Source organism: Letharia columbiana, assembly GCF_014066305.1.
Source record: "Letharia columbiana isolate WasteWater2 chromosome Unknown Sc0000043_s0, whole genome shotgun sequence".
Classification (NCBI taxonomy): Eukaryota; Fungi; Ascomycota; class Lecanoromycetes; order Lecanorales; family Parmeliaceae; genus Letharia; species Letharia columbiana.
This window is the reverse complement of record NW_023501087.1, coordinates 201,218-222,971: the sequence shown is the minus strand read 5'-3', so window position 1 is coordinate 222,971 and position 21,754 is coordinate 201,218. Positions and strand designations below refer to the sequence as shown.

General features: G+C 50.7%; 9 protein-coding genes across 9 annotated transcripts; 7 read left to right on the top strand and 2 right to left on the bottom strand.

Moving 5' to 3' along the window:
• Nucleotides 1-27: 27 nt before the first annotated feature.
• On the bottom strand, nucleotides 28-447 carry HO173_009820 (uncharacterized protein; the record flags this gene model as incomplete). Its single annotated transcript, XM_037311708.1, has 1 exon — nucleotides 28-447. The coding sequence occupies one exon, from the start codon at nucleotides 445-447 to the stop codon at nucleotides 28-30; it is 420 nt and encodes a 139-aa protein (XP_037161414.1).
• Nucleotides 448-833: 386 nt separating this feature from the next.
• On the top strand, nucleotides 834-2,363 carry HO173_009819 (uncharacterized protein; the record flags this gene model as incomplete). Its single annotated transcript, XM_037311707.1, has 1 exon — nucleotides 834-2,363. One exon carries the CDS (start codon nucleotides 834-836, stop codon nucleotides 2,361-2,363), a length of 1,530 nt encoding a protein of 509 aa, XP_037161413.1.
• A 1,304-nt stretch (nucleotides 2,364-3,667) lies between these two features.
• HO173_009818 (uncharacterized protein) lies at nucleotides 3,668-7,285 on the top strand (the record flags this gene model as incomplete). The annotated part of the gene is made up of 2 exons (XM_037311706.1): nucleotides 3,668-6,675; nucleotides 6,727-7,285. 2 exons carry the CDS (start codon nucleotides 3,668-3,670, stop codon nucleotides 7,283-7,285), a joined length of 3,567 nt encoding a protein of 1,188 aa, XP_037161412.1.
• A 3,803-nt stretch (nucleotides 7,286-11,088) lies between these two features.
• On the top strand, nucleotides 11,089-11,514 carry HO173_009817 (uncharacterized protein; the record flags this gene model as incomplete). The annotated part of the gene is made up of 1 exon (XM_037311705.1): nucleotides 11,089-11,514. The coding sequence occupies one exon, from the start codon at nucleotides 11,089-11,091 to the stop codon at nucleotides 11,512-11,514; it is 426 nt and encodes a 141-aa protein (XP_037161411.1).
• Nucleotides 11,515-13,973: 2,459 nt separating this feature from the next.
• Nucleotides 13,974-14,420, top strand: HO173_009816 (uncharacterized protein; the record flags this gene model as incomplete). Its single annotated transcript, XM_037311704.1, has 1 exon — nucleotides 13,974-14,420. The coding sequence occupies one exon, from the start codon at nucleotides 13,974-13,976 to the stop codon at nucleotides 14,418-14,420; it is 447 nt and encodes a 148-aa protein (XP_037161410.1).
• A 315-nt stretch (nucleotides 14,421-14,735) lies between these two features.
• HO173_009815 (uncharacterized protein) lies at nucleotides 14,736-15,956 on the top strand (the record flags this gene model as incomplete). The annotated part of the gene is made up of 1 exon (XM_037311703.1): nucleotides 14,736-15,956. One exon carries the CDS (start codon nucleotides 14,736-14,738, stop codon nucleotides 15,954-15,956), a length of 1,221 nt encoding a protein of 406 aa, XP_037161409.1.
• Nucleotides 15,957-16,374: 418 nt separating this feature from the next.
• HO173_009814 (uncharacterized protein) lies at nucleotides 16,375-16,776 on the top strand (the record flags this gene model as incomplete). The annotated part of the gene is made up of 1 exon (XM_037311702.1): nucleotides 16,375-16,776. One exon carries the CDS (start codon nucleotides 16,375-16,377, stop codon nucleotides 16,774-16,776), a length of 402 nt encoding a protein of 133 aa, XP_037161408.1.
• Nucleotides 16,777-17,184: 408 nt separating this feature from the next.
• On the top strand, nucleotides 17,185-17,622 carry HO173_009813 (uncharacterized protein; the record flags this gene model as incomplete). Its single annotated transcript, XM_037311701.1, has 1 exon — nucleotides 17,185-17,622. The coding sequence occupies one exon, from the start codon at nucleotides 17,185-17,187 to the stop codon at nucleotides 17,620-17,622; it is 438 nt and encodes a 145-aa protein (XP_037161407.1).
• A 1,459-nt stretch (nucleotides 17,623-19,081) lies between these two features.
• On the bottom strand, nucleotides 19,082-21,517 carry HO173_009812 (uncharacterized protein; the record flags this gene model as incomplete). Its single annotated transcript, XM_037311700.1, has 8 exons — nucleotides 19,082-19,904; nucleotides 20,060-20,155; nucleotides 20,308-20,460; nucleotides 20,614-20,681; nucleotides 20,836-21,193; nucleotides 21,250-21,316; nucleotides 21,375-21,417; nucleotides 21,470-21,517. 8 exons carry the CDS (start codon nucleotides 21,515-21,517, stop codon nucleotides 19,082-19,084), a joined length of 1,656 nt encoding a protein of 551 aa, XP_037161406.1.
• Nucleotides 21,518-21,754: the final 237 nt, after the last annotated feature.

Here is a 21,754-nt window from a genome sequence, read left to right as displayed (position 1 = left end):
ATCTTTAAGCCCTGTATGCCCCATCCCTCAAGCCGCAGCCCTTACAAACCCCCTCATAGCCTTGACCGCATCCCCGTCATTCGCCTTCAACAGCTCTGTAGCTTTCCCCTTAGTCAAATCCAATTCTTCGACCAGCAATGTCACATCCGCCTGATCCACCTTGATCTTCGCCCTCTTCTCAACTTCCTCTTTCTCCTTCGTTTTCTTCTCCCCTGCAGCAACCGTGCCAGCTTTGTCTGCTAACTCCAGCCTACTTATAGCCTTTCCAAGGGCTTCTTGGTCGATTTCTTTGTTAGGTTTCGTAGCAGCATCGTCGTCATCGCCACCGCGTCTTTCGAGGGAGGACATGGCGGCGGCCGCTTTGCGGTCTTCGGCAGAGGTGGGGAGGGGGGCGGGGTCTTCGCGGTCCATGCCTTCATGGACGCTGGAGGGTTGGGGCTCTGCCATTTTTATGGTTGAATTGCGCGTGAGTAGCAGCAGAAGAGTAGCTGTGAGGTGAATTTAGAGTGGTTGTCAGAACGTAGGTGGTGACAAGGGGGGGGGGGGTTCATAAAACGCGGAGGACCGAATTAGGTCTAGTGAAGAAATATTGGGATTTCGCCAGCCCCTTCCTCACGTATTCATGCGTACCTATCCACTCCACATTTCCAGTTATTGTTTAAAGCATATCGCATTTCATAGCTCAGGTGTATTTGGTGTATGTCAGCATAGGCTTTTTGGTCTCTGCACCTCATCTACCTGTTCAAAGGGTCCGTTTGTGTGTGCATCTCATCTAGGAGTCGTCTCTCGTAAAATTCCGTTTATTCTCTTTCTGTTGAAAAAAATCTATAGTCATGTCGAAAAGACCTCTAGAAGAGCCAATACAGCCTCCAAAGCTCAGCAAAAGTGGAGAAGCCGCAGCAGAGATCAAGGTCACAACAAAGCGACAGAAGAATAGCAGCTCGGAATGGACGCCATCATCCTGGACCACTAAACCCATAAAACAAGAGGTTGTCTATAATGACCTTGCTAAAGTCCAAAAAGCTCTCGCAAAACTAGAGCAACTACCACCCATCGTTACACCTACCGAGATCATCAAACTCCGGAAGTCTCTGCGAGATGTTGCTCTTGGCAAAGCGTTCCTACTACAGGGTGGTGACTGTGCGGAATTATTCGATTACTGTGAAGAGAATGCCATTGAATCGAAGATCAAACTTCTGCTGCAGATGAGTTTGGTCCTGATCTGGGGCGCCAACAGGCCTGTCGTGCGTATTGCGAGGATGGCTGGCCAGTACGCAAAGCCAAGATCAAGTCCCACAGAGATGCACGAGGGAAACGAGATACCCTCCTTCCGTGGAGACATACTAAATGGATACGCGGTAGAAGACAGAACCCCGGATCCAGCGCGTTTAGTATCTGCCTATTATCACTCTGCCGCAACGCTCAATTTCATCAGAGCGTCGCTGGCATCAGGGATCGCTGATCTACATTCGCCACTAGACTGGGAGCTGGGGCACGTGAAAGATGAAAAGATCAGAGCTCAGTACACCAGGATTGTCGATAGTATCACCGAGAGCCTACAATTCATGAGGACAGTTGGCGCAGATAGCAGTGCAAGTGGCTTAGAGACTGTCGATCTCTACACCAGTCACGAGGGTTTGCTACTAGAATACGAGCAGAGTTTAACAAGGAGACTAAAACATCCACCCTCTCATCCAGCTTTCTTGCCAGCCCGAGTATCATCAGATCAGCAGGTGAACGGTCACCAAGAGTCTGCTAGCGATGGCAAAGGCTGGTACAATACATCCGCCCACTTTCTCTGGATCGGTGACCGCACACGCCAACTCACTGGCGCACACGTCGAGTACTTCCGCGGTCTCGAAAATCCCATCGGCATCAAAGTCGGGCCTACCATGACATCTCCGGAACTCATCGCCCTCCTTGATGTGGTCAATCCGCCAAAAGATATTGGAAAGGTCACTTTGATTACCCGATACGGCGAGCACAATATCGCTTCTCTGCTACCTGGCCATATTGAGGCCGTGAAGAAAAGTGGCCATGTAGTCGTGTGGCAATGCGATCCCATGCATGGGAACACAAAGAGTACGCCGTCTGGGGTGAAGACAAGGCAATTTTCGAGTATTTTGAGTGAGGTGAGCAGTGCGTTGAGGATTCACAGAGAGCAGAGCAGTTTCTTGGGAGGTGTGCACCTCGAATTGACTGGGGATGCGGTGACGGAATGTGTTGGTGGGAGTGAGGGGTTGACGGAGGGGGATCTAAGTGTTAATTATACGACATACTGTGATCCGAGACTCAATGAGAAACAGGCGCTTGAGATGGCTTTTCTGGTTGCAGGACACTATCGGGATGAGAAGAGGGCTTGATCAGTCTGGATGTTGGATATAGTGAAATGAAAACCTTTGGGAGTAATCTGAACAATGTCAACTTCTTAAAATCTGACAGAATATAAAGAATATATGGATAATTAATTAAATATTTGCGCCCTTCGGGGATGTGGTATAAAATCCCTTCATTGGGGTTTTCGTAGGTCACGGCTCCGTTGCAGAATACTCAATCGGAATGGTCGGGCTGAGCTTTTTGCACCAGCACAAGGGTTCGAGATGGTCACTTACTTTGTTTAATTCTTTCAAATTGCGGATTTTGTTGAATGAATTTACATTTGCTAGAGAGTCCCTTTAAATGCCCACCCCATGAGGACTCTATGCTCCTCGCATCTCAACAAGACTCCCCAGTGAACCTGGTGCCCGATTTCAATCCTGCTGCGATCCTGTTAAGTCTCCCGACACAGCCAATTACGCAATCCACTCAGGGCCCGTGATGGTTTAGCGGAAAGTTCCCCCTCCTCTCCTTTGCAACCTCGAATTAAACAGACGTCCCGCAGATCGGCATCACGGTACGCGGCCGCACCTACAGCAATCGAACAATATTTGTATCGCACGACTTTCGGACAAACAGCTCATAGATTTGAAAGGTCATGGGCTTGCTCGATCGGATATGAGGGCAGAATTGGATATCGTCGAGGGCTCTCAAGGCCGTGCTCATTCATGGCCAACCACGAGAGTGTCGGATCAGGGGGCGTCTCGAGGACTGGGTATTGCACCGTGAGATAGTAGTAACCTAGAAGTAGCTGCTCATTCGAACATGAACATCTCTTCTCGAGCCAGAAGTATAAATAGCCTCGCGAATCCTGCAGCAGTCCATAATTCCAGTTTCGATGAGGACAAACCCACAAACGGCCTTCCCTGCCGAGGCATTCCCGCGAGAGGAGATAGATAACATTGCCGTGTTAGATGTGTTGCAGACGACTCTGGAAGGGGAGATTCCACATAAGTACGCTAGACGCTCGAATCGATATTGCAGGGGTCGGAAGGCTTCTCGTATTGGTGGCACCATAGCCGATATCTTGCAAAGAGTTCCTTGGTACCATCATCGGACGATGTTGACCGAAGCTCACAATTGTGGAAGAGGTGAGCGTGGGGTTTGGCCCTTTCTCAAAATCGCCTAGTGTTGGACGCTAGCGCTTGTCGTTGCTATCCGACCAACGCGGGGAAGAAATCAACAAACAACAAATCCAAATAATAAGACCCACCAAGTTCCAACGCTCGTCTTCTTTCAACACCCGACCAGACTCCGCCCACCTTTGAAGAGCAAAATACTCACTGCCCCAATGCCTGCGACACAAGCTGCGAAGCGGAAGAAGACCGTGGACATGACAGACTCACCTCCCAAACGTGTAACGCGCGCTCGCGCGAAGACTACCAATAGCGACGATGTAGCCTCGAAGCCCAGGGCAACAAAGATTACTACAGCCTCCGCCAAAGCCGCCGCCATGAAGAAGAAGCCAGCAGTGCAAGCTAAAGCAGTTAAACGCAAGACTCGAGCCGACGACGAGGATGGTGAAGCGATTGATGGAGCAGTGCTCGGACAAGAAAAGAAGCCCGGGCCCACGAAAGCAGTAGGACGAGCGAAGAATGGTGACACGGATGAGAAAGAGGAGGACCAAATGCCAGACGCACTGAGGACGAGAGCTCGTCCAACAAAGGCGCCCGCGGCCGAAGTCACTGAGCTGGAGGCTCCAAAGACAAGGGGCCGCCCCAAGAAGACGTTAGAAATCACGCCTGCAGTCTTAGAGGTTCAAGAGGAAATAGAGAAGCCGGAGCCAGTGAAGAAGACTACTCGCGGACGTCCAATCACCAATGCGACGAAGACACCATCAATCGCCCCAGCCACGAGACCAGCGGCAGCCGCGCAAAAGAAGAGGGTCAAGTTTCAACAAGAACCAGACAAGGAAAACGTTCCGATAGAGACTGAAGGGCCAAAGAAGTCCGCCATGAAACCAACAGGACTAAAAGCGAAGCCAGTCCGCAAGCCAGCGGCAGCACGAGCTACTACCCGTGGTAGGAAAATTGTCACGCCGACTACTCAAGAAAGTCAGGGGCTTGAGACAAAGGATGTACTGCCCTTGTCGCCAAAGAAGGTCAATCAAATTGCCAAGAGTGACCCAATAATTTCGGAGGATGAGCTTGCCGGCGAGAAAACGCCCATCAGAGCTCTTAGCAAGTCTCCCGCCAAACGAATTATGAGTCCAGTCAAAGACTTCGGTAGCGTCTCCAAGTTGAACTTTGCCCAAGACACCGCGCCATCATCACCGTTGAAGCCTACGTCGTCGAGCATATTTGCAAGCCCAGCTCGGCGACCGCCAACGTCACCATTCAAGGACGCGCTCAAGAGTTCTCCTAAGAGAGTGCAACTTGGAGACCCCATAGCTCAGCCCGTGCTTTTGTCATCGCGTACTCCCATGAAAGCCTCATTTCTGCAAGAATCGCCAAGAAGAGGAACTCTTCGAGACAACATGACACAGCCAATACTTCTCCCTTCCAAGTCACCGTTCAAAATATCATTGCTGCAAGAATCGCCAAAGAGAGTGAGAATGGAAGAAAAGACAACGCAGCCCATACTTGTCCCTTCCAAATCGCCGTTCAAGGCTTCGTTGCTGCAATCTCCTGCGCGCCGCCCAACAGCTTCACCTACGAAGTCAACAGGGCTTGGCTCGCCAGTCAAGTCTAGTATGAAAGCAGCGGCATTGCACGCCGCCATCACCTCCAGACAAAGCAGTCCCTCGAAGGCTCCAAGCCTTTCACCGGAGAAGGTCGTTAGCAGTCCCTTCCGAGCAGCCAGGTCTCCGGAGCAGACTGTCAAGGTTCATACTATCACGGACGAAGAACGCGAGGTGGACGCAGAAGAGGACGATTTCCCAGAATTTCACTCTGAAAGCCCAATCATAGACGTTGCCGCTGAAGCCGAGTCACCCTTGCGAACTACAGCGGCCACCTTTGAGGAGCCGGTATCTTTTGACGATACCATCATGATCGACCAATCCGAACCCGTCGCTCGCAGCGATGACATTTCAGAGAGCTCAAAGCCCGCAGAAACTCCTACGGTATTCAAGGGTCCAGCCTTCTGGCTTGCTTCGGCCGCCTTAAGGAGAGTTTCCATCGAGTCTGGGTCTGAAGATGAGCTTGCGTCTCCAGACAAGGGATACGGATTCACCCCACTGCGCAGTCATGGAGTCTCCGCAGAGGACTTTGGCACTCCTGCAGTCCTTGATGGCCAGGACTCGGATATCTCTGAAGACCAACTATCCTTTACCCCACTGGCGGATCAACTGAGTTCGTGGGCTGCATCTAGCCCCAACAAACAGAACGCGACAAGCCGTCCTCGTCAGACCCGCGGAATGTTCTCACTTGGAGGTGTGAGTATGATCGTAGCTCCGGAGCAAACAATCAGTGACATTCCAACGGGATCTCCTGCAAAATCTTCGTTCTTTGAAGATGAGATGGTAATGCGTGATGGCGAAGAAGACGTTGAAGACACTTCATTCGCGGAAATGGACGTGGGCAATGAACATGATATTGCGGCCTTGCAGGTTAGCCAAGAGTCGCAAACATCAGAAGAGTACGGAGATGAAAATGCAGTGCCATCGGGTGCTGAAAGACTGCGGGCAGAGCAGGATCATACTTTGACTTGCACCCCAGCAAAAGTGTTCACACCTGCCAAGAAGATCTCTCAACAACCTCGAGAGATCCACACAGTCTCAAAGGTACCTCTGCGCGCTTCAGCTGAAGATACTCCTCTCATAGTGACTCGCCAACGAAGTCGATCGTTTGGAGGTCCTTTGTCAGTGGTCAGCGAGCCTCATCATGCCAGGTTGAAGCAATCCGAGATACCCGACAATGCCGAGAACGAGCATGTGACCCTCGATCGACCAGCTACGCCAGTGCTGGCAGCGACCACCATTCCCCAAACGCCTGGCAGTGCTATGAGGCTCGATGCTGAGACTCCTGGGCGAACTGCGCGGAAAGGGGTTATTCCAGACGTTCTTCAGGGCGCGGTTGTCTTTGTTGATGTGCACACATCTGAGGGCGCAGACGCCAGTGGGATCTTCGTTGACCTTCTGACCCAAATGGGTGCTCGCTGCGTCAAGCAATGGTCATGGAATCCAAGAGCAAGCATGGGCAGCTCTCTCAACAGCACCACTCCCGAGGCAGCTTCGCCAGACACCACCAAAGTTGGTATTACCCACGTCGTCTACAAGGATGGTGGGAAGCGGACTTTGGAAAAGATTCGGAGCAGCAACGGAGTAGTCTTGTGCGTCGGGGTTGGCTGGGTCTTAGAGTAAGTCAAACGATTCACCCAAAAGCACCATGCTCTTGTTAACACTACTAGCTGCGAGCGTGAGGACAAATGGCTCAACGAAGCAGACTATGCCATCGACACATCCATGATCCCTCGTGGTGGCTCTCGCCGTCGCAAATCAATGGAACCGCGAGCGCTTGCCAACATGAACGGCAATCTGATCACTGCTAGCATTGAAACACCAGCCAAGATCTCCTCAGAAAACGAGATATCACCTACGACAGAATTCCTCACCTTCGATACTCCGGCTTCTCGCAGAGACACATTCATCATCGAACGGCAAATAGCGCGAGAAGAGGAGCCAACGGTAGCGCCGGCAACTCCCATCGCGGCCTCGGCGCAGGACGATATGCTCGAAGACGGCTCTACATGGGGCTCGCCTACCACACCATACTACCTATCCAAGGGCGCAGAGTTGGTGCAGCGCACGTGCCCGCCAAAGCAGATGGGGTTTCCTGTCAACGGGGAAATTGATGATCAGCCGGATGAGACGGTTCGAAGGAGGCTGCTGGAAGCGAGAAGGAAGAGTATGCAGTGGGCTTCACGAATCAGAAGTCCGCTGGGAAGAACAGTCAGCTATGGGAAATGACTGAGCGCATGTTTGTTGTGTTGTTCTGATTGAGAAAGAAGTAATGTATAAGGCGAGAAATCCGTGTAAAAGGTTAGAAAGTGACTGCAACGATATTGGAAGCAAATACATTGAATCCAATTCCAGGTCAGGTTGTCGAGGTTCCCGTGGCAGAAGAATTGCAATAGTACGGCTCCGTGATATTATCATGTCACAGGGAAGAGACCTTTTCGTTAGTTGAAGAATAATATAACTATCAATAAGCCATGATTACCTGCCCTTCGGGGATATGGTATTAAATCTCGTTGGAGCTTTCGTAGGTAACCAGAAGTTGAAGCTTTCAGACTGAGGTTTTTGCTCCACGAGGTTCGATAAGTTCATGTATTCTTTTTTCTCTTACTTTTACATTTGCTAAAAGGTGCTTGCGAAAGCACACCTACTCAGCAGACTATTACTAGCTTCACAAGCCTATTCTACTCTCGATTTCAGTCCGATATCGAGATCTTCAAGACAGAGATACCACAGCCACCAGAGCTACCGAAGCAGCCTACTCCAGAGCTACCAGAGCAGTCACCACAGCTATCAGAGCAACCAGCCATACCAAGCAATTCAAGCCTTCGCCAGTACGAGTACCCCATGTGCCACTGCAGCCTATCACACCAGTCCTGACACACCCAGTCCTAATACAGCAGCCTCTCACACCACTACCAGTCGTACCACAGTCTGTTCCGTCAGTACCCCAGCTACAAGAGCACCTACCAGAGCATCCACCACAGCTACGAGAGCAGCCTACACCATAGCTGCCACAGCAGTCTGTCGTACCAGAGCGGCCTATTGTATCACTACCAGCCATGTCAGCGCAATCAGTCCTCTCACAGCCATCAGTCGTATCACAGCCCACTGCGGAGCCTCGTATCGGTATGAATCGAGACCATTGGTTCACTTCACACACCTCACTCAGCAATCCTGTGGTGTCACGACTACACATCTACGCTTCAAGATCAAGGGCTTACTAAGACGTTCCTCTGCTCTACACTACTGGGCCTGGTTTGCCGTGAGGGGTTGGCTAGCTTGATGTGCTATGAAAGGGGTCCTCTGATGCTCGCTGAAGGCTTCAGTGCATTGCGTCAGGTCGCGGGGGCTCTGTTTTATTATTTGGTAGTAGTTGGAAGGTGCTTCTTACCAGGTCTAGACACATATCACTGCGCTTGGCTGAGGGGATATCTTGCTGCAGCTTCCACAGACAACCAATCCCTCCTACACGCTACGAACACTGTTCCTTGTCCCACCCCGTTGCTCTGGAGGGTTGATTTACAGTTCATAAGGAAACTTACAAACAGGCGTTGCAAAGACTGATCCTGGTTCTTTGGGACAAGGTTGGTTCAGTTGCACAGCTACTTGGGCATGTGTAGCCGCCTTGCATCTGGCCTCGAGTTCAGGTCATAAAACTCTTCCGATTTACTTTGCCATTCCACGTGTCTGATGAGGACTATCTAAAGTATGCCTTCATATCTTTGTTGCCCTGCGTCTACGTACAACTACTAGCAACTGCCCGGGTACGAATGTTCCGTTCTGGTACAGCATCAACTTCTGGATACCAAATGAATTTGATCTTGATCAATGCTGATGTTCTACTATTCGTTATCCTTTTCAATTCTTCATATACAAGTAGACGTAGACATTGCCTATACAGTGGACCGACTAAGTAGGGTCCGGCAACTGTGCCACGGCCACCCGATGGATCATGAGCGATACTAGATGTGAAAGCGGTGTACGCTTTCAAGCCTACAACTAGTATAAGTTACTGTTTAGTGACGGACTACTAGTGATCACCTTCGTAGCATACCCGTCCCGCTTCTATACTGAGGATTGAGTGCCTTAAAAATTAGTCCCGGGAATAGTAGGCAACCAGCGTCCCACCGCGGAGCTGCAGTCCGGATGCGGTTAGCGTATCATTCCAGCAAAAAACCGAATGCGCTACTTGCAGAGATTTTGACGAATCGGAGCTCAAAGCTTTTGATTCCGACGCTAGCCTCGGTGGTTGCCGGCGCTACCGGGAATTTCTTCTACTTAACTTCTCTTTTTTTCAACTCACTTCCTTCTTCAACAACGCACTTCCCTTCCATCACTCACACCCTTCATCCATCACTCACATCCTTTATCCATCACCCACATCCTTTATCCATCACCCACATCCTTCTTCCATCATCCACACTTCTACCACAACACAGTGCTTGTCTACCACAGTCGATTGCCGGATTTCACTTGCTTTTACAAGCATTTTAACTCTCACATCAGTGAAAGATTTTCCAACACCGCAGGAATCTCGGGGTTTTTTTGTACTTTCTGTGCCTTGGTGCTGATTCAGCTCCCAAGCGCAAGCATCGCGTCAGTGATGGCGAGAAAGAAGGCTCACGCAGTCTTGCTGCCTCGCGGTGGCATTTCTAACGCGCAAAAATGCACGTTCAGACTTGTCTGCCTCAGCAGGACCTCTATCGGCCTTCTACTTCACCGAGTCTGGTGTTGAGTGCTTTCTGGGTCATTGTACCATCAGATCCGCTCAACGCCGCAAAAAGACGGCTTCGAACAGTGTTTCACAGCGAGCTTTCCCGTTCTAATAAACCAAAACTTCAAGTTATTCCCGTTCTAATGAACAGGTTGCTCACGGCACGCTGCAACATCAGCTCAACGCCTCAAAAGGACGGCTTCGAACAGTGGTTCACAGCGAGCTTTTCCGTTCGAATGAGCAGTTTGCTCAAGGCATGCTGCTATTGCAAAGAGCTGACTCTCTTGTGCTTCAAGATCGAGAATCTGGTATTACTGACGGTCACAGATTCCTTTCTTCGGCGGGACCGAGGCATAATAACGATCACCATATCGGAGACAAGAATTGGCTAGCTCGGCGCGACATCGCGCATTCGGCGCTGAGAAACCTGTGGGCGAAAGCAGGAGCGTATCAGACAATGTTGAAGACAAATGGTATACCTCAACGGGTCACCTTCAAAGTGACAATGTCGCAGCCACAATGACATTCAAGCAGCTCTATCGAGTAAGAATGTGCGACCAATGCCCAAATCTCTGACTGCCAGCAACATTGCGGATGAGACGGTCATCCTGCTAGTTCGCATGCTCCCTGACCTCCACCAGCTCCTGGAGCCTACGAAGGCCCTTGAACCTTCTGGTCCCTGCCCTTGATCTCTGCTTCGCATCCTCCCAGCGTCCTTCGCTGCGGGAGCTGGCCTCAGTGCTACCGATCCCACCATGGAATTCTGTCATGTGCTGACTTCAATATTAAAAGATACATCGCCATCTTCTCTTTGTCCCCCAAATGACCAGTAGGTCATGCTCTTACTAGAATTGCTGACTTATATATATAGATAATGTTTGCGCACTTGGTCGTGGTAGAGGGGCTACCCTATCCACGGGATAGCGGACTGTGCACACGGTTCGCCACGCAGATCGCAGTCTCGATCATTTCAGCTGGACTGGATGAAGAGCCCACGCCGCCATCGGCGCCATGGCGAAAGACTTTCTGGACCGCAAGTTGGAACATTTTACTACTCTAGATACCAACCCAGTTGGCGAAAAGACGCGTGCGACCTGGAACGAGGCCAGACTCAGCGCTGATCACTACCGGCCTCTCAACTGGTTGCCTACACTTGTAGGTAACAATCACACGTGGCTAGTTTACTAGCACCAGCTTCAACCACCGTAGGAATCTCGGGGGTTTTCCGTATCTCAGCTCTTGCCTACCTTGGTAGGTAAGACTCTTGCTTTCATTAGCAATCCACCACCGCAGGAATCTCGGGGGTTTATCAATTTCAATGTCTTCGTCGAGCAATCGATATGCTGTTTTGGGGGAAGTCTCCTCCAGCTCGAAAGAGCAGCAGCAAGACACAGCTCAACCAGGTCCTCCCGCCCAAGGAGAGGGTCTGTCAATGGGGAGTCTCGAGAGTTCTCTCCCTCGTGTGCTTTCCAGAGAAGAAGGTCTGGCAGAGTACAAGAAACGGAGATTAGCATGGAAAGAGGAGCAGGCACAGGAAGACGAGAGAAAGAAGAGGCGACAGGTCACCTCATCGACGTTGGTGCCGAGGCTAATCCCCTCCGCAGCTCCAGAGTCAGATGACGGCATGGAGGTAGAAAAGGAATTCAACTGCCAGAACATCATCAACCTCGACAGACGTACCCGGTGCGTTTTCGGATACGAAGACGCAAAGGGAGACTTCACAGACCCCCTCGACAGCCTATGAGATGTTGAGAACAAGGGCTGGTCAGCTCACGTACAGGTTGAGGCCGGTCGATTTGGATCGCCAAGAGTATCCTTGATTGCTCGGATCAACAAGGGGACCTATCCACGGGATAGCGGACTGAGTACACGGTTCGTCACGCAGATCATCGTGTCTCGATCATTCCAGCTGGACTGGAATCATCCACGTGATAGCGGACTTTGTACACGGTTCGCCACGCAGAGAAAATGCTTCGTGACGCGACATTCTACGCGCCCGTGACCGCCATCCTTTCACAGTGGGCGAGTGCGGCATGCCGATGCAGACGGCTGGCTTTTGCAACTGCCGCAGAATATCCTGCAACCTTCTACATATAAAAATAATATATTCCTCGTCCTTGTCGCCTTCCCTCCCCCCCAAACTCCATACGAGACACAAGCCGCAGAGCCAACCACACACGACTTTGTTGAGGTTGACCTGCGAGTCTTACCCTCCGAACACCTGTCTCCGCGAACTCCTTCCAAACGCCGACGCTGCGGGAGTCCCCTCACGTCTTTGTTGAGGTTGATCTGCGAATCATACCCTCCGAACATGCCGCAGAGCCAACCACTCACGACTTTGTTGAGGTTGATCTGCGAATCATACCCTCCGAACACACGTCTTCGCGAGCTACTCCAAAACGCCAACGATGCGGGAGTCTGTTTAGACATTGAGGTTGATCTGCGAATCATACCCTCCGAACACACGTTCTCGCGAGCTACTCTAAAACGCCACAGCGCTCTTCGGCTTTCTAGCAAAGGCCCTTCAAGCTGAGCTCAACAAGGGCCCTACGAATACACTTTACTCGCGCACTCTCACCGTCCTTGCCGCACTTCTCCGAGTCCTGGAGTGCAATAATACTGCGTCTTTCTTAGAAGACCTCTGCTCCGTCGTTGACACCCTCCAAGCCTGCCTCGACGCACTATCGAACACTTTCCAAGGCACTTTGATGGAACAGGCCGCGTCACACCAAAGACGCGGCTTACAAAGTCCAGGTCGGGCAAGGAAGTCCCATAGTACACATCGAAAGGCAGGACCAGGAGAGAACGAAAAGGTCGCGACAGAGCAACTCATCGATACTTGTGGGACAACCAGACGACGTCATGAAGGTAGGGGATGACTACAACTGCCGGAATATCGTCAACCCTAAGAGGCGTATCCGGTGCGCTTTTAGCTACGAGCATGCAGATGGAACGGATGATTACTAGCAAGTTCTTCGCTCGGGGTACTTGTACGCGTGGGCAAGCCTGTACATACAGTCATGAAGTCGCGTCTTCTGCTCAGGAAATTGATTCCATGCCGCTTGGGCCAGAGAGTTGTTACAAATGTAGTAGTCAGAGAGATGATCAGACAATAAATTCGTTTCTCCGTCATAGACCTGCGTGACATAAGTGACCTGCGTGACCTTCGCCCTTTCGAGTCCTAAATAAGCAATGCTACCCTTGATCCTTTATCTACAGGTAAACTGCTGTTCATATGGGTTCACGTGAGCATCTGCGGGAGCCTGTCGCCCAGGTATAGCATGGACCAGAGCTACATACATCCGTCCAGCAACCGCCTTAGATAGTATACACTTGACGTGCCTCTTTCAAGATGAATACCCATACAATACACCAGTATGCTCTCTCTCGCCGCTCATTCATTTGAATACCTCGGGTGGAGTATCACGAGTAGGTTCTCAAGGCATACAGTAAGGGGCGAAAGAGGGCTAAATCCATTTCGTCGTATATCCTCGCGTCCCTTCCCATCCTCTTTTCAGCCATCATACGGTGATGAGCCACATGTCCCCAACTCCGCATGTCCCCCTCTTCTTTTCGCCCTTCCGATCGGAAACGTAGAGAGATATCCAAAGTGTTGTAGTGTTGGCTGCTTCTTGGAAAGAGCGGAGGTGTACGAAGGGGCTTCGGCAGACCCGATATCAGTAGGACGGTCGTCGTATTTGTTCGTTGAGTCGTTCGCTGAAGTCGGGATCGAAGGCGTTTTGAAGAGGTCGCGTTCGTACTCGAAGAGAGCCCAGCTCTCCAATCGGTGTACTGGGTTCGTCCTGTCAGAGTAAGTGGATGTCTCTTGACTCTACTGAACCCGTAGAACAGACAGCATTCGTAGCTGGCACCACGTACAGGCGGGCAGTGGTCTGTACAGCACTCGTTTAGATCTTGGCGGAGGTTCTAGTGGCTTGGCACCCACATTCACTCGCATCTTCTCGAAAAAAAATTGAAGTCACCACATCATCTCACTAAATACAAACACCATTGCATTCGCAATAATGCTGGCTCTCAGGCTTTGGGCAAGCGAGTTTCCACTCTTGTCATGAGGGAGGTTCTCCCTCTGTCATGAGGGAGGTTCTCCCTCCAATTTGAGGAAGTCCGCGAGGACAACCTCTTTTACCGCCGTAGAATACTCGGTCGGTCTATTCAACTTCGCTTTATCATCATTGACAAGGCATGTGGCTAAACAGCCAAACCTACTGGCAGGGAACTCCCTCCTATTTAAGGAAGTCCGCAAGGACAACCTCTTTTACCGCCGCAGAATACTCGGTCGGTCTATCCAACTTCGCCATGTCATCATTGACAAGGCATATGACTAAACAGCCAAACCTACTGGTAGGGAACTCCCTCCAATCAAGGAAGTCCGCAAGGACAACCTCTTTTACCGCCGCAGAATACTCGGTCGGTCTATACAACTTCACCATGTCATCATTGACAAGGCATGTGGCTGAACAGCCAAACCTACTGGCAGCGGACGCCGACTGGAGGCAGCAGTTGTCAGAAGTCATTCGAGAACTGAAAAAGAATATGCCAGGGATCAAACGGCTCTTGTTTGACTCAAAGGGCAACGATCACGACGCTGTGGTTCTTCGACAAGCTGATGGGTACACTCCACAAGCTTGAGGAACGTCAACTGGCTGCTGTGAACCAACTCGAGCAACACCAAGCAGCATGGAGTGCTGCCATCGTGTCTCGAGACGGTACGCTAGGAAAGCTTGACGCTCGGTTGCAGAAACTGAAGGACGAGGTCAAACAATCAGAAGGCACTGGAAGAGACCCAAGCGAATGAGCTCCGGATCAAAGAGACTCGCGTGACCGAGCAAAACCGACTCGAAGAGCTCAAGTCTCGGCTGTACAAGCAGAAAGAGGCCTTAGCCGGACAGGAGAGGGAGCTAGGCAATCGGGAAGCAAGACATACGTCAAGAGTCACCGCCTTTGATGCAGAAGAGCATGGCAGGAGACAAAAAGCTGGAAAGCCGGGAGAGGGACTTTGAATCTACTCGGATATCGACAGAGACCAACCTCGCGGAACAGAGGGAAGATTTGGACACTCGCTTTGGTGAGTTCTATGGTAGAGAGAACGCTGTTGCGAATGCAGAAGCGAAGCTGCAACAGGCGAAGAGCAGGAATGACATAGAAAGCCAAAGTTTTCGAGGTGCGCTTTCAAGTGCGCTTTCCTTTCTACAGAGCCTTGCTAACGCAACGGGTAGTGGATACGATGCCGACCACAGACTCGATAACGTCCAAAATCTAGTAACGTCTATCAAGACGCGATGTGAGACACTGCGGGAGACCTGTTCCGAGAAAGACCAGAGTCTCACTGACCAGCAAGAGCACCTTCGGAAGGTCGAAGCCAAATTGGAATCGACGAGTCTGGAATTAGGAGACCTGAGGACGAGACACGGAAGAGAGATGGAGAAATTCAACTCCCTAAAGCAGACAAAGTTCAGAAAAGGGGCAGCGGTGGAAGCACTTGCGGAGATGCGAAGAAAGTTCGCTGACAAGACCGCAAGGCACGATGGACTTCTAGCCAGATATGCAACCCTAGAGGCGTATCACCAAAGCTATTCCGGGCAACTCGAGACAGCTAAAGAAGAGCATCTGGCGGACCAAGCGCAGATATCTGGACTGCGATCCCACCGCATACCGCAGCTAGAGGCCACCGAAAGGGACCTCCGATCTCAAGTAAGGGAACTCACAGAAGAAAAGAAGGAACTTACAGCTGGCCGTTTTGCCAGCGACGTGGAGGTCGGAGCAGTCAAAGTCGAAAACCAGCAACTGGAGGCCACGATACAAGACCTCCGAACTCAATTGTCTACAGCGGATGACCACGACAACGTTATGAGGAAGTCGTTCGACATTATACTGAACACAAAGGCTACCGAGGCTAATGTCTCTAGCGAAGCACATCAACGCTCGTTGCAGGCATTGGAAAAGGTCCAGGCCGTCAAACATTCACTCAACATAAGCCTCAGTGACAGTAACGAAGAGTGGCAGGCCGCGGCAAATGACAACAGCGCCCTGAAGGGGGAGAAGACCGAGCTGAGATTACAAATCTCTAACACCCAACGTCTTCTCACTGAGCGCAATACGAGGATCCAAGACCTCGTGTTGGTCGCCGAGGAGACCGAGACCAAGATCAATACTTTGGAATCTTAATCCAGTGAAAAGGACGCCACCATCACCCGCCTGGAAGATGCAGCTTCGAATGCTAGACAAAGGATTGTCGACCTCGAGTCTGACGTTGAGCAGAAGGATTCCCAGATCCAGGCCCTAAATGAAGGTCGCAATGCTAAACGCCAGAGGATCCAAGACCTCACGTCGGTCGCTGAGCAAACCGAGATGAAGATTACTACCTTGGAATCTCAATTCAGTGAAAAGGACGCCACCGTCACCCGCCTGGAAGATGCAGCTGCGAATCCTTGGATTGCCAATCTCGAGTCTGACGTTAAGCAGAAGGATTCCCAGATCCAAGATTCGGTTGAACGTTGACGGTCTCTTGAGGCCGACAACGAAAAATTGAACACCAATGTCGACGGACTTCAGGAGAAGCTGAAGACGGAGCAGGTGAGTGTCGATGATCGCTGATGTAGTTCCTTGGCTGATCGGAGGGCAGCGAGCGAACCACCGCCTCGAGCAACAAATAGTGGGTGTCAACGGTCTGGATGACCAACTAAGTGCCAAGAACACAGCGGTTGCAAACGCAGAGGCCACCTCCCAGAACCTCACCGCGGAGAACGAAAGATTATCCAAGGTCCTCGGAGAAGTGAACGGGCAGAATGAACTACTGAAGCAACGATCTGCTCAAGTGACTGATTCTCTGCGGACTGCTACAGAATCCCATCAGAGGTCGACAAAACCGGTTGGTGATGGTCAGAAAGAGCGCGATCATCTCAAGGCCGAGGTGCAGAACTTTCGCGTGGTCGTTCTCCCAGAAAATGAGATAACCATCAACAGTCTAAAGTCTGAAGTTTGCTAAGCAGAGGCAGGAGGCTAGTGCATCTCAGAAGAGGCTCAATACGCATGTGCTGAGGCTAGAAGACAAGAATCGAGAGCAGGATACTCAGCTAAGTCAAGTCGAGCAGGACAAGACATTGCTGCAAGGTGTTGCTGGAATGCGCAGGGCGATTTAAACCAAGGTACCATCGAGTCGCTCAAGGATGAAAGATACATAGTTCAATGTCGGAACGTCGAACTGAAAGCGCTTGTCGACAAGTGCATAATTGAGCATTCAGCGATCCGTCGCCTGAGCGAAGAACAAGATCGTCTACCGGAAGAGGATGCTGACACGGTGAGGGATAGTGACAATCTCCTCACCACTGCCGACGAAACCAACACCGAGCTCGAACCCTATGTGGAGGCCTCCCGCAAGCGCGGCCATGATCAAATGATTTCCGAAGGAGAGAAAGCTTCGTCTGCAGGTCAATCCAAACGCATGGCCCGAAGGTTGGGGAAAGCACCTGAGTCAACGGCCGGCGTCACTGAGAGGGCTACCGGTCTATCCGGTCCTGGAAATCAACTGGACGACTCGGTCAGCCCAGCGAGACATGGATCGAGGGGGCAAGGCACCTCAGGTGCGGCAGGCCCAAGTATCACGATCGCGCCTTCGGATAGCGTTGCCTTTACCTTCTCGGTCAACGATGCCAAGCTCGGGAACTTCTCATCGGACGTCCTCCCAAACGAGGTTCTTCAGGCACTTCGAAGGAGGTTTGGGGAGTGGAACTCAAAGTTGGGACTAGGCTGGATCAACATGCAGGCAGTTGGAACGGGTCAAAGACCAAGTTGCATAGAGGGACGTTTAGAGAAAAAGAAGTCTATGGGATGATGGTTCCGATAATGCCTGTGCCTTGTGTGAGAGGAGGGACCGTCTGTGTATGGTGGTTCACAGCCCGGAGCGAGTGTTGTTGTTGCCTCGAAAGGCTGCAGAGGATGAAGGGAGAAAGCCCACAGATACGATGTATTAGATAAGATGATTGTCAATTCTAGTACATGCAGGAGCTGTTCCCAGCGCATCAGATAGCAAAAACAATGTTTTCGTACGAGCTGCAAGCAATTGACGCCAATCTCATTTCTTCGTCTCTCATTCGTTACTTTAACGTATTACATCGTACTAGCGAATAACTCTCAAGCCGAAGAGCTACATACCGGTACAAAGCCGGAGTACACCAAGCTGGTCCACTCCACCGGATTGAAGTTCATCAAACCGTTACTAAGCCGGCCTTCCTCACCAAATCGGAACGTCCCAAAGTCGCTACTAAGTCGAAGCTTCTCAGACTGATTATCAAACCGGCTAAGCAGACCAAGGTCAGCATCCAAATCTACTTTGTTCTTCGCTTGATCGGCCTATGATGTTGAAATCAATACTCCTACGCCTCGAGATATACTTTTTAATTATCGCGATGGCTAGCGATGTAAATAAACAAAGACCTCTAAAGTCTAAATGGCAACTTGTACGTGGACTGATAGTCGCTCGAATAACGAAATTAAAGTCAAGTTTTTGATTCCTTAGCGAGCATCTAAGATGAATGGCGAGAGGCCTGGACGAGGACGTAGGTGTTGGAGAATGAGAAAGAAGCCGTAGTGTGGGTCTCCAGCATCGCAGTAGGGGTTCGACTGTACTTACGGAAGCAGCATATGCACGGATCTAAACCGTGCTTGATGATTCAAAAAGGCATTTTACGAGAATTCGAAGCTGGATCTCTCCCTCACCCCATCGGCGTACCCTGTCGACGTGTTCAATCGCCTCATCAAGCCGCTACACCAAGCCGCTACACCGGACCGTTACCAAATCGCTACACCAGATCGCTACACCAAAAGTTTACTTCAAGCCGCTGCACCTAACCGCTACACCAAGATTTCGCCATACTAAACCGCTACATTTAACCGCTACACCGAACCGCTGCACCAAATCGCTATACCAGAAACCTACTTGCCAAACCGCTACCCCACCACACCAAACCGCTACCCCAAGCCGCCACACCAAACCGCTACACCAAGAACCTGGCTTACACAATGACTCAACCGCTGCTGGGTGTCGGGAATATCAGAGCCAATACCTTCCACTTGGCAGGGCGAGTCTGTAACAACAGCATGTCTATAGAGCAGTCTACAATGTTAAATTTAATTGATCACGGGTAAATAGGTGCTGCCCTTTCACTCTGAGGGCCTGTCAGCTTGATGTACGCGATTGAAAATTCGACGTTCTCTATTTTGACGTGGCTGTGTTATGCAGCAAGTCTGATGAGATAAGAGTCCTCCTTGTATTCTCTTTTGAGCAAGTTGTCTCAACGCGATGGTACTCGCTTGCGGATGAAGTTTCGCAACCCTTCAATCCCCTCGCTTTTTCTGAAATGATACTTCCTCTTCTCCAACTCCTCCAGTCCAACGAATTGCTCCGGCAGCAGATCGCGGAATTGGAAATTCTTCTCATTCTCCAACGCTTGCGAAACCGCCTTGGAAAATTTTGCTGGATGAGCCGTAGCCAACGCGATGTGGGTAGTTCCCGGCGGTGGAGCGCGCTGAACAGATCTTAGGGCTGCTTCGACACCGATGGCGGAATGAGGATCCAGGATGTATTTGCCATGGTTCGTAGCGCCTGCGGTACCACTCGAGGCGTCTTCTTTGGCAGCTGGTGTCTGTGCGGAGTATTGCTGCCTGATCATTGCAATCGTCTGCTTGTTGGAGACACGCTCACTTTCAAAGTCCAGCTTTGCGGCTTCAAGGAGCTTGGGCTCGACGCCGAAACCCCCTTTTGATTTGAGCTCGTCCAGCCAGCCTTTAACCCTCCGTCCTGCTTCTGCCCTCTTTTCTTCAACGGTTTTCAGGCCTTCACCGTAGACTTGAAAAGCTAGGAACCATAGTAAGCGCTCGAAGTTGCTGCTTACAAGGATATCCATGGCGGGGCTGAACGTCTCTCGTACGCCGTCCTCGTGGGCTTTGACGCCATCTTCGGCGAAGCCTCCATTCACTTGACGGCCATGAATAGGTTTCTTCTCGTAATAGCCGGTTTTCCAAAATCTATCGAGGATGTCGTTCTCATTGGTCGCCACCACGAGTTTCTCTATGGGGAAGCCCATGCGTTTTGCAAAGTACCCCGCGAGGACGTCTCTACGCAGATTTCGGTGTCAGCAAAGGCCATTCGAGGCAGAGACTGGAGTTGCAAGACAGGTCTCGGGAGTAGAAGGGTCCTTTTGCTCCCGAGACATGCCATGTGACTCGATCTTACTACCGATTAGGAAGAAACAGCTCCGAAATGTACGAACCCAAAGTTGCCTGTGGGAACTACGAAGCGAACCTTGGAGCTTGCGTTGATCCTCCCGTCTCGAAGGAGTCGTCCTAGCGAAAATGCGTAGTAGGATCTGTATGAACGCGGATTCAGCATCTCGCTTTGCCAGGTGACAACGCCTTGTTGGGTTGATGCTGAAATGAGCGAGAGAAAATGGAAAACCCCCCAGTCCAATAACATGGAATCCGGCAGGAATGCTGAAAATAAATGCCAAACTGTACGTACATCTGTGCCAATATACGAGCCCAATTAATCGAATTGACGGCAGCGAGCTGATGAGTCCTCTTGATCTCAGCGTCTCCGAACAACTCTTTGACGAAGTCTTGACAATCGTCAAAGCTGCCATCAACGGCCACATTGTGCACGTTTTGGTCCAAGCTATTAGAGGTTTCGGAGTCAGCGTTTCTTCGTCAATGTATTAACGGAAGAAGGAGACAGGCTCAAGAAGCAAAAAGAACGATCTTGTGCCGAGAAATTGCCTCGACCCCTATCTTCTTTTGGCTTGAAAAAGAACATTCTTTGAGCACTTACACCGATGTCATCTGCGCTTCCTGTACTGGTGAGACCTTTCCTTCGGGAAACATTATCATAATATCGACCTGCGTATTTCAGAGTCAGCATGAATCATATAAGCTACAAGACTGGGTGACAAGATAGGCATGGGGAGCAGGATAAGCCCTCTGCATGCGAAACGCAACCGGCGGCTTAGATTTACGGCATTGGTGGAAGGAAGGCCCCGAAACATGGACTTACATCCTTCTTAGATCGAAGACCATAAATGGCCGCAGATCCAGTGTCACCGCTCGTTGCTCCGACTACAGTTAAGTGTTCCCTTGTTGATTCGGGTTTGTCCCCATTTTTACGAACAAGGAAGTACTCAAAAAGATTGCCAAGTAATTGTAGAGCAACATCCTTGAAAGCGAACGTAGGACCGTGGAAGAGCTCAAGCAAATACAACTGCTTCTCTTCATCCAAAGTCACCAAGGGAGTGACATCAGGGGCACGGAAAGTCGAATACGACTTGTTGACAATTTCCTTAAGATCTCTCGATGGAATTTCATTGGGGTCGATGTAGAGAGCGAAGATCTCGAAAGCTAGTTCTTCAAAATTCCTACCAGAAGGTCAGCGTTAGTGGATTTTATCAGCGATTGAAATGTAGGAACGTGCCAATCTGTCCAAAGCCCTTCCCAAATGGCGGGCATTGGCGGAACCTCTTGGGGTAGAAATAGGCCGCCTCAACATCCCGGTTAGCTAAGCTGGAAACAAGAGCCATATGAAAGGAGAGGACCAACCATCTGAAGCAAGGCCAGTGATGACAACCTCTTCGAAAGAACGCTGTGAGACGTATGAGCAAAGCGTGTGAGTCGGACGTTTGGGTAAGACGTGCATTTTGATCATGGGTACCCCCTCTGGATGAGAGATATCTTGTCGCCATTGAGTCAGGACCTTCGTATATGCTTCTTATAAAGCCATATGCAAGGTATGCTCAGACTCCAGATCTCAACGACGCTGAGAACTAGAATGTCGAATTTTTACGTTGTATGTCCATGCCTATTGGTCGCCTTATAGGGCTGAATTAGTTCTCGAACATTGCGGTCAGTCTACCTTACTAACATCTCTCCCTCGTCTCATCTCTCAGGTCATTCCATTTTTGCACACTTTTGTGGCTATC